At 40.2% G+C, this 13,244-nt stretch overlaps 1 protein-coding gene across 6 annotated transcripts in view; it reads right to left on the bottom strand.

Moving 5' to 3' along the window:
* Positions 1 to 13,244, bottom strand: part of DNAAF8 (dynein axonemal assembly factor 8) — a 96,551-nt gene that overhangs the window by 60,573 nt on the left and 22,734 nt on the right. For all 6 annotated transcript variants that reach the window (XR_008232844.1, XM_052772981.1, XM_052772984.1 and 3 more), the window contains 2 exons: positions 4,979 to 5,170; positions 2,215 to 2,370 (listed from right to left, as the gene is read on the bottom strand). Coding sequence is in view for 5 of the 6 variants with exons in the window: in XM_052772981.1 (XP_052628941.1) it covers positions 2,215 to 2,370; positions 4,979 to 5,170 (348 nt within the window). In the remaining variant the exon portion in view is untranslated. The remainder of the gene's footprint in view (positions 1 to 2,214; positions 2,371 to 4,978; positions 5,171 to 13,244) is intronic.

The following is a 13,244-nucleotide window of genomic DNA, read 5'->3' as shown; positions in this document are numbered from 1 at the left end:
CTCCAATGACAGTTGAAGCTGCTCAAGGGTAGGAATGGGGAGGTAGGACTAGTTGCTGTTGCTTTCCTTGTCTCTGCTGCAGCTGACACTTCTGAAAGACTTTTGTTGTTCCTGTAAGCTTAGATCTCTGTTGGGGAAAGCAGCAGCTTTACAAATGCCTCAGGAAAGCAAAATTGACAAAAGTCATTGTTACCACAAAGACATATGGCAGAGCTTCTAATGAGAGGAAGCCTCAGTTACACATAGTCTTGCTTTGAGGAACACCGTCCAAATGCCTGGTATGTTAGCTGCTGTGCATACTAGCTGAACTCAACAGCAGTGTCAGTAACTGTAAATTAGGCATCAGAATAGCATTTACAATTTATATATGGACCAGAAACTCTGTATGGCTTCTTCCACCAACTTGTGATACAACCCCTCCCAGCTCCAACCAAATGTTCAGAGCAGCCTGAGCCTGCAGCTTCAAAAGTTCATTCAATTGCATAACACTGGATACATATTTTGAGCATACTCAGTGCTCAATAATTTTGATGCTTTGGCCAACCCCTCAGCTGAAATCAGCAGAGAGCAACAAGGCAAGTGGACAGAAGGCAGGTCAGTCTCTGTTCCTCCATTTTCTTTGCTCCACAGAGCAAACACCTTGAATTCAGTTGCCTTAGACAGAAATCAACATTAAGCCCTTGTCCAGTCTAGCAGGCTGCTTAGTCTTATTAGCCCTGCTGCTTCTGCCGACAGGTGCTCAAACACTCACGGAAAGGTTGCTTATTGTTTTGGGGTTGGGTTTTTTTGGTAGTGTTTTAATCATGGCATTTGTTGCAGCATCAATCATTTACTTGCAGGAGCACTGGAGCCACAGCTGTCATACTCCAGGCTTTATGATACATCATGGGAAATTTAATCTTTTCTGCTCACAGGCAGGCAGCTGCAAGTGAAGAATGCTTGCTGCAGTTGAGTAGGGGAAGCTTAAGTGTGTTTTTAAAACACATTTACACCTCCTCTTCCATTTATACTTCACATGATGTTTCCAGCAGGTGTGACTCACATACATGGGGGCCCCCCTAAGACCACCTGCTGTTGGGTCCTATGGGGTCTTTTCAGCATAGAGGAAGTGTCAACAATGAGCACAACTATTGTCACATTCCTGTTAACATCACGAGGGATGAAGCAGGCAAAAATAGAATAGAAAATCCACTACCAGCTCACTAAAGCCACAAATGTTGCTTTGAGCCACCTAAGAGATACTTGCCAGCCTCAACAAAGTACAGGGCCAGCATCTCAAAGGTTATTCAGTAACAGGATAGTTATTCATGCAAGTGCCCCACAAGAGATCCAGGGTACACAGGTATCACTGCTCCCCAGATATACCTGGGTACATTGTCCAGCAAGTCGGCTATACTGCATAGGCAGGATAGATATTTATACTGGGCAAGAGTAGCAATAATATCTAAAAAGCTGTCTCCAAAAAAGAAAACAGAACAAGATGCTCAGAGTACCAATCTGTATCATATTAGCTCTGTGAAAAGACAGAACCAACGAACTAGAGCCTAGAGCTGCTATATCATAGCTCTGCTGTTTTCAGGACACAAGTTCATATCATGCCCTACGTTACATTGTGCCACCTACACAAGCTAGATTTTCAGCTTGTGTGCTAGACCTTTCAGCTTGGCATTTTTTTGCACAGCACAGACTCTGTAGTTTACCAGAGTTGAGGGAACAGAGTCTCAGCTCCTGCCTCCAGGCCCCGACTCCTGGGAGCCAAATAGCAAGACAATACTCCCTCTTGTGGGCCACACTCTTCGCATGGTTAAAATGTAAGAGGAAAATCCATAATACATGCCAAAGGTATGTCTCCTCTGAATCCAGTCAAATTTTTGCACTGTGGGGTTACAGCCACCAAAAATATTTTAACAGCTAATGAGCAGTAGAGACAAAAAAACTATGCCACAGAGAGCTGGTTTCTCATCTGCACATAATCTAAATTCAGCATAACTGAGGACAGCTTGAGTTGGCAATTAGCTGTAAGCAATCTTTCAGTTCCCACAGTACTGGGCTGTTCCCCCATTCTAATTCAGAGCAGCGCTTGTGCTGCTCTATCCTGGCTCACTGAAATTTGAGGTTGAATTGGCATATCCAAGCCTGGTCTTTAGTAAAAAAACAGTGGTTACTGCCTATGGCTGTTGCGCATGACTAGCAAGTGTAAATGCTGCTACTCACTTTTATCTTCTGGATCTTAGTGCTGTTGTGGGCTGAACACTCATCTGCTGGCATTAGACAAGCATATAGGGCCAAGCCATCCTCTCGCCAGACCTGCTGCAGCCCTACCACCTGAAACGGAGCTTTGGGTCCGTCTTTCATTTTCACAGGAGGCACCTGTAAATCCATTTGAACATAATTTCATTTTTAGACAGCTGTATTTAGAGACTGAAAATAACCGTTTATCTTGCTCTGTTGCTTTTGAGTAGAACCCCATAATGTACAATAATCCAGGGAGCACTCTCGCTTGATTAGTAGATTAGCTGTGGTTTAGCCAGTAGAAAAATCAATAAAGACCAAATTAAATAGGAATAACATGTAGATTTTGACAAGTCATAGGATTTATTTTCTCAGCGAGGACTTGCAAGCTCTGACTTCTACCAGTTTCACTATGTGAAAGCAAGAACTTGCATTAGTTCCCTAGTCTAGCAAGAAATGAGAACAGTCCCTGTCAACGCTGTACTGCATGTTCTTGTCACAGTGGTACCATGTGCTGCCTTATTAATGATAATGAGATCAATCCAATTTCAGTTCAAAAATCAATGCTAAGGGATTATGCCATTCTGAGGAGCTAGTGCAGGTTTCCTTAATAAGCCTTTGTCTTTCCTATTAGTGATCACTAATAGCCAAAACCCCATCAATCCCTGTCCAGTGAATATACCTTTTAGTTAGACTGAGGTGATTTCTTTTTGATGGATTTTTTTGTGCACATTCTATTTTCCAATATAACTATCTGATCCAAAACAAGAAGGGTAAAAAGTGACTTCTGTCAACCCCAAGATGAACACTGGACATCTTTCATCATGAGTATCAGTCTAGTTCCAGAGATAGGGTTCCAATAGGATAGACCACTCATTGGGTCCTACGGCTGCTCAGACTGAAACATGATGCACTTTACCATACAGTATACATGAGAAACTTCATTACAGGATAGAAAAGAGACAGGAAAGATACCTGAAACAGACTGGGAAGGCACTGTAGTGCTGCAAAGCATCCTAAAACCTGGGTAGCAGGTGAAAGAGGGCAGAAGGCTATGGGAAAGTCAGACACAGGCAACCAGCAAAGCCATGAGAAAGGAATAGCAGCCATGTAAGGCAGTGTTCAGGTTCTGCCTGAGCCAGATCACACGCTAGATGAAGAGACAGGCAAGTGTGAATTACAGGACTATAATTCCTTCCCGGGGTTCTGGTGAATACAGAAACCACTAAGTCTTGTTCTCATGGTTTATACCATCACCATGATCTCTAGATGGATTAACAGCTCTGCTATTTACTGCTTATATAAACCAAAACTATTTACAGTGAGATAAATGCCTTTAGAAATACGTTCTCAACACAGGGCCTGAGTGGATTTTCAAACTGTTGCATAGGTCAGCTGTATCACTCAAAATAGCACTACCAAGTCCTTGACTGCTTTGAACACTGGTTTCACACGGGAAATTCTGTAGCAGCTCTGCCACTGGGGAATGCTTGCATCTGGAGGATCACGGTCTCAACTGGTAGAAATCAGCATATCTTCAATGAAATCAATAAAGATACGCTGACATACACAAGCCAGGAAGCCAGTGAATCAGTGGAATTACAGAGATTATGACCAGATGAGAATTTGGTCTAAAAATGCCTCCATCTTTCCACTTCGTTTAATTAAAGAAATGCAGACCTTTTCACTGCTATCCAACAGCTGTTTGAGAACCTGTGTGAAATCAGTTGGTGGATTTTACCCCAGGTTCTCTTGGACACAAAGTCATCACAACATTTGACCCTACAGTCTTAGTAGAGTGACAGTGAGCCCTGGAAGCTGAGATATCCTTTCAGGCTTGGAGAATCTGCTACAAGTCAGAGCTCAGGTTTTCTAAGTGGGAGTAACATAAGGGAAGAAAGCTCACACTGCAGCTGGTCATGAGCTAACTAGTTTCTGAATGGAAGATTCAGACTCTGGGGCTGTTCAAGCGGCAATTTTCATTAGCACTGAATTAGCATTAAAGAATATTAGCAATGTTTTAATGGAAGTGTGAACATCATTAACAATTAATACTCTTTAAGTGGAGTTTAAGTGATTTAAAAGCCTTGTGCAGGCTGTCCGCTCAGGGTGAAATCTACCTTGAGCGCATGTATTGGTATTGGTGTGTCAATGTCTTTAACCAGGGAAAAGAATGAGGCCAACATGAGGGATGGGGAGGGAAAATACACATTGCCTGTTTTCCCTAGAGGAAAAGGCTAATATGGGATGAATGGGAAGAGTGAGGAAAAGGTGGTTTCTTTAGAGGAGAAAAATACCTGATCCAAAAGACAATTAAGATGAAAAAACACACCACTTGTTTATAGCCCTCTTGACTATCAGAAAGGATCTCTCTTAACAAGAACAAGTGGTAAGAAATAGGCACCTGTGTCCATTTGCTTCTTTTGCCAAGGACAAAGTACAATACTTAGCCCTCTACTTCCAGTAGTCACCTTCACTATTGCAAGTCTGGCCCAACAGTTTTTTACTTTCTGTGCCCTGTTCTTCACAAACTACAGGCACAATCCAGCTCCCACTGACTTCAGCAAGACTTTTATTTACTGACTTTAAGGTGAGTTAGAACATAATTTCTCCCCTTTGTTCAACCACTGTTTTGTAGCTGTTGGAAGAAGGAGATTCCAAGAATGATTATATATTCACTGGAGGGCCAAACACAGCCTTAATCATGCAGAACCTTCTTTTGTGCATTGTCACTGCACATACTCACCAGAGAGAGAAGCCACATCACAAGGGCCTGGTAGATGTCGGCTGCTCTCAGCACCATGTTAGGCAGCTGCCCACTGCACTGATCTGTAGCTACTTGGCCACAACTTGACAGCCAAATGGTCATAAGCAGCATTTCATTTTTCATACTGTGTGGTCTAGGCAATGTGTCAATATCTGGCAAATAAGAGGCTTCCTGTCAAAAAAACGTATAAAAATGGAAGTCATTTGGATTACTGGAACTGTATTCATCGTCATGAATGAATCACATCCATTGCCATCACAGGAGAGGCAATTAATATCTAGCGAGCATTTATCAAAGATGAAGCACAAGCCATAAAAGCTAGGTCATTATATCAGTGACACCTTCCTGAGCACTTCAGTTTTTCTTGGAGAGCTGTCACCTGGGTCTTCACTTAGTCAAACACTGCTTGGTGAATGGAAGATTACATGGTCACAGCTGGAAATAGTGTGATTGAATTTATTCTGTATTCTTTAAGATTCTGTGTTTTGGCTTTTTTTTTTTAAATCAGTGAAATGCCTTCAAAAATAGCCTGATAGAAGTGTGAAAACTTTCATTATTTTCTGCTTCATCTAACACACCTCATTTCATAGATGATGTTACATTTAAGTGAACTCATCTCCTTTCTTTACTTTAGTATTGATACTTGGTTATTTAGGATGCAAATTCCCTCTCCTTTAAGAGACCCATTCTTTAAGAAACAACCTCAAGCTTGAACTGTGGAATTATTATTTATGGGATCTCTTTTGTTCTTCCAAAGATGCGGTAGCTGCAGCTGTAATTATTAGCTGGCTTGCTATCCCTATCTATGTTCAATTTGCTGTCCCTGCCATTTATTTCATAAATTAAGAAGCTAGTCCCTAAAATCACAAAGATTCTCCAGTATACGTAAGAGTATTGCTCCTCAACAGTCATGATCCTTTAATAAGGACCCTCAGCCCCCCCCGGCCCCAAGGCATGCTGAGTGCATATATTCTACAGGCATGGACACACATTCATTTTGGAAATAAGCAGAGCTGTTTATAGAGTTAAGGTTTCCAAGCTACTTGTTAGAGCATCAACTCCCCACTGCAGAGTCAGCAAAGTGCAACATGACATTTCCTGTACATGTCAACACAATCAGCCAACAGACTAAACTGCTAATAAAGGTGAGCAGAATTAATCTGAAATAACCTACTGTAGTATGAGACTAGCAAGCACCCCCTTCTGTGAGCTGAGCTGTGGAATACTATAGGAACACAATGGGAGCAGGAGGGTGTTGAAGAGCAGCTAAGCAGTAATGTTTTCAGTTGCTCCAGGTAGCCCTTAGTGAGGATGTCTGCCCACGCCTTTACACTGAATTAACCTAAATTTGATTTACCAAAATTTACTTTGGAAGCAAAGTAAGCTAAATCCAATTAAAGCCACTTCAATTCTGAATTAAAATGCCTACAAAGGTGTTTAATGACTAATCCACTTGACAAGTTTTTGTAGCTTGACTTCCCTGCCTGTCCTCAAAATAGACAATTCCTTAAAACAGTTTTGAAAAAAATATACTAATAAAAAACCACAAGCAGAGCTATTGCATCATCCAGTGTTTTGGCACCAAAATATCTGCCACAGACACAGCTCTGCCTACAAGTACCAAATGAAAACTGCAATTAGTAATAAAGGAAAAATAGTCATGCAAAAGCTTCTGATGCTGCAGATCTACATTACTAATGCTACTGTAGTCCTGGGGAGCTCAAAGAATTCATCAGGGCTTTGACCCTACCGTTGTAATTCTCTGAGGAAGAAGCCTTAAAAGAAACTTGGAGACTTTCAGGAAAAGACAACCTTCTTCTACATCCTATATTGGAGAAATGATTTTTTTCTTCCTCTCTCAACAAGGGTGTGGGGATCAATGACAGGAAGTAACTCAAGAGCTAAAGATTAAACCAGTGTCTACCAATGCTTCAGCAGGAAATTTCTGACTATTTCATATTTGCTTGGCCTAGCAGCAGGGGAGGGCTCAATAGGTTTTTTGACCAAGATCAGCTAGGAATTTTACTTAATAAGGTTCCTTCTGAGAACGAGTGAGGTTTTGATCAATGTTGGTCCTTCCCTCTCCTCCTTCTGCCAGCCTCCTTGCCCCAACAAGAATCTAGGCATAGAAGAATTTAACTAATTTCAGAAATATTGAGGCTATTGAAGAAAAAAAGGAGCTAATCCTACTTAATTCTGGGTAAGAATTGCTGAAGAAAGATATATTCAGTGCTTTCTGAGTATGCCTTCCCACAGCATTGCCCAATTTACCCTAGTCTACCTGTGAAGAGAGTTCAATTTGCCTACATGTTACACGGGCTTTTATTTGTGATGGTATTAGATTATAAAAAGACTAAAATTACTTAAATGCTGGGCTATTTTTGGTTGCTCTGGCTAGAATTGTGCTGTCAATCACAGACAGACTTGCAGCTGATTGTAGTCAAGTGCCAACGATTACCATAGAGTAAATAAGATAAAATTCCCTATTTCCAAAGTGCTTGCTATTTTATTTTGCAATTATAGTTTACAATATTGCCATTTACAACCTTTCAGCTTGATTTTCCAACCCCTCCACCCCCAGTTCTGGCCATCTTTCTCCACTCTAACATAACAGCTGTGCAAGTAGAAGCACTAAGCAGCCAAGGAATAACCTCCTGCCAAATCCTCACTGAAAAAGAAAAGAGGAAAAAGGAATTGCAAGACAACTTAAGGATACCCATATATTCTAGCCTTCAGCTATAGCAGTGTTGAAGTTACACACACAGAGGCATAGCCCCAAAGGAAACTACTATTCATAAAGAAAAAAACCTGTAACATGAAGGCATCCATACAATCATTAAAAAAGTGGTATTTTACATCCATTTTTTTAAAAACAGAGGTGTTTATGATCACAGTAAGCCAAAGCTTAGTGGACACAAGTTTGTCAGCCAAGATTAATGCCATTTTGTTTCTAATAAAATAGCTCGAATTGGTTAAATGATGCTTTTCTTGATTTTTTTTTTAAAAACTATTTAGTATGGCTTTTACTACACCTGCATACTAGATTGGACAAACAGCTCTGTTGCCTTAAGACTGGGAAACATTATCAAAACTGTCAGAGGCTAGAATGACTGAGTAGCACCTCAGGAGCCAAGAGGACCAGATGACAAGTTTGCTGCTGGTATCCAGCTAAGTACAAGGCTGATAGCAAGTGAAAGCAGTTGCTACCAACTGCTATTTAGAAATTTCATTTCACCACATAGGCCCAAGAAAGCAGTGAGTATTGCCCAGCAGAATCAGCTCACCCAGTCTGAGGGTTTCTCCCAGTGGAAGGATAGGTCAGGGAGAAACCAATTTTTAATCCCCCCCCCCGATATGGTCTCTCTTTTGCAGGTAAATAAAACGTTGATATTTCCCTTCTAGCACCTTTTCCAATACTAACTGATGCTAGCACTGAAGCAAGGTATCATATTCAATCAAAAAACACTCTCAACTATGTTGAATAGACTCTACAACAGCAAGAGCTAAATCAAAACATTCGCTGCATGTAAAATAAAGATAAGTTCTACTCACACAATCTCCTCCTCCTTTACTGGAGGGGGTGAGTGAGGGGGAAGGGGAGGAATAAGAAGACTCTTACTCTCATTGGCTGGAGGCTTAATCAAAATAATTGTTTTCAGCCATGTCTAAATTTATCCTTCTATGTCATCTGCACCCCAGCTTGGATCACAGATTTAAGAGGCAATCCCTGATGAATGGCAAATTACTGACTGCAGAAATCTTTTGCCAAATGATGCATCTGCTGTACATTTGTAAATGTGAGCTGATTTCTAGGTACTTTAGCAGCTCTAGCTAATTTCTCTAATGAAAATTCTATACTCTTACATTGAAATAGCTCTAGCGTTGCATGTTCACGCTTCATTACAGACAGACCTCACAGTACAAAATGCAAGTATGTTGATTATGTGGTTATACATCTATTTTCCATGCAGTCATGTTGCTAATGTAGGAGAGTAGATAATTAGGACACATTTAAGAATTCTGTCCATCTAAGGCAAAGCAGATAACACTCTTTCATGGCTTCTAAAAATTCTTGCATTAGATGAAGACATATTGGAAATGTCAAGTGTTTGTTCATTTTCATTCTGTGGGGAAGGAAAAATTATGACAAAGCCATCTGTTAGATTATTTGAAATTCCATGTTAAATTGTGGAAAAAACTCTGAAACCATTCAAAGAACTACTTTATCATTGCAAAGTGGGAACAATGGTTAAGAATGAGGAAAGTATCTGCATTTCCTGCATGCAACCAGCAGAACATACGGTAATTAGGAAAGCAACATTTAATAATAAAAAGGAGAGTACGATTGATGTTAATGGTGTAAATGGTCTTTCTGTTAATGCATTTTTGTACTAGGTTCACTCTCTATAGCATCAAGGGCTTTCTGAGTATCAAACATGCTGAGGTTATGGATCTGAAAAACATGGTGGTGGAAAGATGTTATTGAAATTTTCTGATCTGAACTGAGCTTCACATTGCTAAAATGGAGGAGTTATGATCCTCCAAAGCAGATAACTCTGCCAAAGTAAGATTGCAGGAGTTCAAAGAGCTGCGCAATGGAAGCATTATTTGCTATGATCTCTGTAGTTCTCCAATTCAGTTAGGGCATTACATATCATCCAAGTTAAAAAAAAAAAAAAAAAATTCTTTCCTGAGAATTTTCTTCTTGTTCGGAACAGTTATTCTTAGTCTTGGGCATGAAGAATATAACCTCTCCTGATTCAGAAGAAACCACTTTTCAATCTCTGGCAGTATGAGTGTGCTAAAGCTAGACAGTGTCTCTGCTGGAGCATAAAGAGGGCAAGTGTCAAAGAGAAACGTCAGCTCGTCACCAGAAATTACTGAATATAGGAGTGCAGTTCAGATGTGACACACAGAAAGGAACTGAGCTCTGCTCAGCACAGGAACCGAGGACAGCAAAATTCACTTTGTTTACATTTTCATGTTGCTGCCAGCTGAGCACGGTCAACCCCAAGTGCAATTTAAAGTAGCTGTATGGCCACCACAACACTGGCAGACAGCTAATGATAGCTAGGATTGGTTACATTTCTGGCTCAAGAATCCCTCCCAACACAAACGAAGACAACAGAGAGATGTGATGTAGTGTGAGTTACACTATTCTATCCCACTTCTGCATTAGCCTGCATTAAGGGAATTCTCAACTGCTTCACTACAGTTAATGGCTCATCTGTGTTATCAAAGATATGCATAACCCCTCTGGCAAGAGTCAAGGATCTGGCCCATAGAATATGTCAGCAGATAGATACTGTGTGATCACTCAGTACCACACAGGCACAAAAGTATTTTTGGCCCAAAATTCAACATACAGTTTTTCTGCTATCTGCAGTGAACAACACAACTCTGCAGCATCAGACATTTTCTCCTGAATAAGAATCTTGTACCCTAGACTGTGCTTCCTGTCCTAACCTGCTCACTTCTGCTTGTCCTGCCAGTATTCCTGATGTGAGTACACAGCAGTGCCCCTGCCACGCTGCCTCTCTTATGTATGCTGGTGTGTCTTACCGTGACCTCTTGCTGTCCAGGGCCTGAAACATTATTACTATTACAGACTCTTACACAACCAGCTAATGTTCTTTTTTGGACAATACCTTTCTAGTCAGTCTGAGTTCACTAGACCAGAATTATATGAATGAAACAAACATATCTATCAGTCAGCATTGATAGGCAAGCATAGGTAAAGCAACGATGACTTCCTTGATAGAATTGCTCTGGAATTACTTCATTAGGACATAGAATATTCTAATTAGTATTTAAAGCCAGCTAGGAGGATGTCAAATACCAGCCTAGCTTTCAGATGACTAAGGACCAATTCCAACATAATTCTAATGTTCATTAGAACACAGAACATTCATGTGGTTGTAAAGCATGTTAACTAACCAAAAGCGTTTGCAAATGGGTATTTTCACCCAAATACGTTTAAGAAAAAGTGTCTAAATTGAGGCCATTTAGCAACAAGTCTGAATGCAGCTAAAAAACATCCAAATAACTGGCACAAATAACTGGTAACAAGCAGCTGTTTTACATACAATTTATTTTTTAGAAGTGGGAAAATTTTCTTACAAAGGCTCCACTCCTCAGGTGAACAAAGAACTACTCTGAAAATTGCACTAAAATTTAAATCAAAGTAACACTGAATCCTGTTTGATTTTGTTTGCTTTCTGACACATAATCATTAAAAATGAGAAGTGCCTTTTCCATGATTGGTGTTTACACTACAGTAACACTTAGAGAGAATTGGAAGGATTCATAGCCTCATTGTGCTGGTGTTCTGAGCACATGTAACAAAAAGTTCCTCATCTAATGAGCTTATACTCCTGGTTAATGAGAAGCAGCTGAAATAAGAAAAAGAAGTTTAATTACTTACACATTTCATGTGAGCACAAGACTGGGAATCAGGAACTTGTGCCTCAGTCCTGGTGCTGGAATGGAGTATTTCTCTGTGAAACTGTGAAGTTAGGATAGTATTTCTTTATCCTAGTCCCTGTCTAGCTGGATTAATTATCAAAAGCCTGTAAAACACTCTAAAGAAGAACAGTGTAAGATTACCTTGAAACTTTCAAAATTAATCTCTGTTCCCTTTCTTTGCACTCAGAAGAGTATCCTGTCCTCTAAAACCTGAACAGTAGTATCTATATCATCCATAGCATTGTTCTTCAAACGATTTCAAACTGCCTCACAAATAAAATGTGCCACGATTTCCAGACCCACAACAGGGAAGGAAATTGTACATGGTCCCTTTGAAATGGGATAAAACATGGCATTGGTCGTCAGCCATCTGAACACTAGGCTGGTATTTGACACATGATCCTAGCTGGCTTTAAATACTGTTGAAATGGCTCTAGTTTGATACTCCAGGAGATTCATCATACACTTATCAATTTGGGTAAAGCCTTATTTTTTCTAGTTTTTAATCTATTTATCTTTTCAAGTATTTCCCCTGATACTCTATGGAAATCCCCCCCCCCCCCAAAAAAAAGAGGGGGGTGGGGGTTGCAAACTATGCTCAGCTGCTCTGTCAGGTAGTTTTACCAGAGCTCAAGTGGCCTGCTTTTCAAACTATGAGCTTCCAGTTTAGAAATGGATTGTGTCCAGTTTGTCATACAGGCTCTGTGACCTTGCGTCCAGCTGCAAAATACTATGCAGATAACCCTTCAGACCTGTAAATTCTCCAAGGCAGTAAATATGGGGGGTTTATGATTCTGAGATCTGCTAGGTGCTTACAATGTCCACTGAAGCTTGTGGGAACTCCAGGTGCTTGACACATAGCTGGAAGAGCTCTATGTTTTTAAAACAAAAATAACAGCAGGATAATTCCACTCTATAATCTCAGATAAAGCCTTGAATTCCATTCCCTGCCACTAAGAATAATGCTTCCATAATTATTTGTGTAATAATGTGTTTACAAGTTGTGACCAAGCTTATCCCCCAGTGCGTTAAGATTTTGAACTGTAGTCCAACCTAAGTCATAATGCTAAACAAGAAGGCATAAGAAAAACTAGGATTACAGTTTAAACTATACAGCTTCTTTAACAGTAGTGTGGCTGTGTCAGACAAGCCTGTACATCTTCTTCGAAAAACAGAGGGACAGATCCAGCCTCCTTTCATCTACAGATAGCATCACTGATCACAGCCCTGAGGTAAGGCCAGAAATTGTGAATTCAATTCTGATTCCAAGAAAGACATGCATGGCAGAAAGTATTTCCCTATATAATTAAACGTGACTGGCACTTCTTCATACACATTGCAAACTTATGGTAGCTATTCCTTCTGCCAGAAAACACAGGACCTGTCAAAGAGCAAGACCCGAAGAGACAAAAGGTACAGAAATGGTTTTCTGTCCTCCTGCCCTCTTCTAAATGAGAAATAGAATTTAGCCCATGGACATTTTACATTATTTTCTTCTCTTCAAGTTTAATCTGAACCATCCTGCTAATGTGAATGGAGGAGTATTTAGGACCTCTACTGGCAGCAAGTTCATGCATGTAATTCTGGAAACTATATTCTTTTTACTTATATTAACCTTTCCCTTAAGCAACAGCAACGAATGTTGCCTTCTGTCAAGATCATGCATAAGTATATTCAAGCATAAGCCTAAACTCATTTTAATCACTTCGAAGATATGCCAAGGAATATAAAGGATTAAATATTTCACATTTTCCTGGGGCCATTTCAAACTCCAATCAGA

The sequence above is a fragment of the Harpia harpyja genome, chromosome 21 (assembly GCF_026419915.1).
Source record: "Harpia harpyja isolate bHarHar1 chromosome 21, bHarHar1 primary haplotype, whole genome shotgun sequence".
In the NCBI taxonomy this organism is placed as follows: Eukaryota; Metazoa; Chordata; class Aves; order Accipitriformes; family Accipitridae; genus Harpia; species Harpia harpyja.
This window is presented reverse-complemented; position numbering and strand designations above follow the sequence as displayed.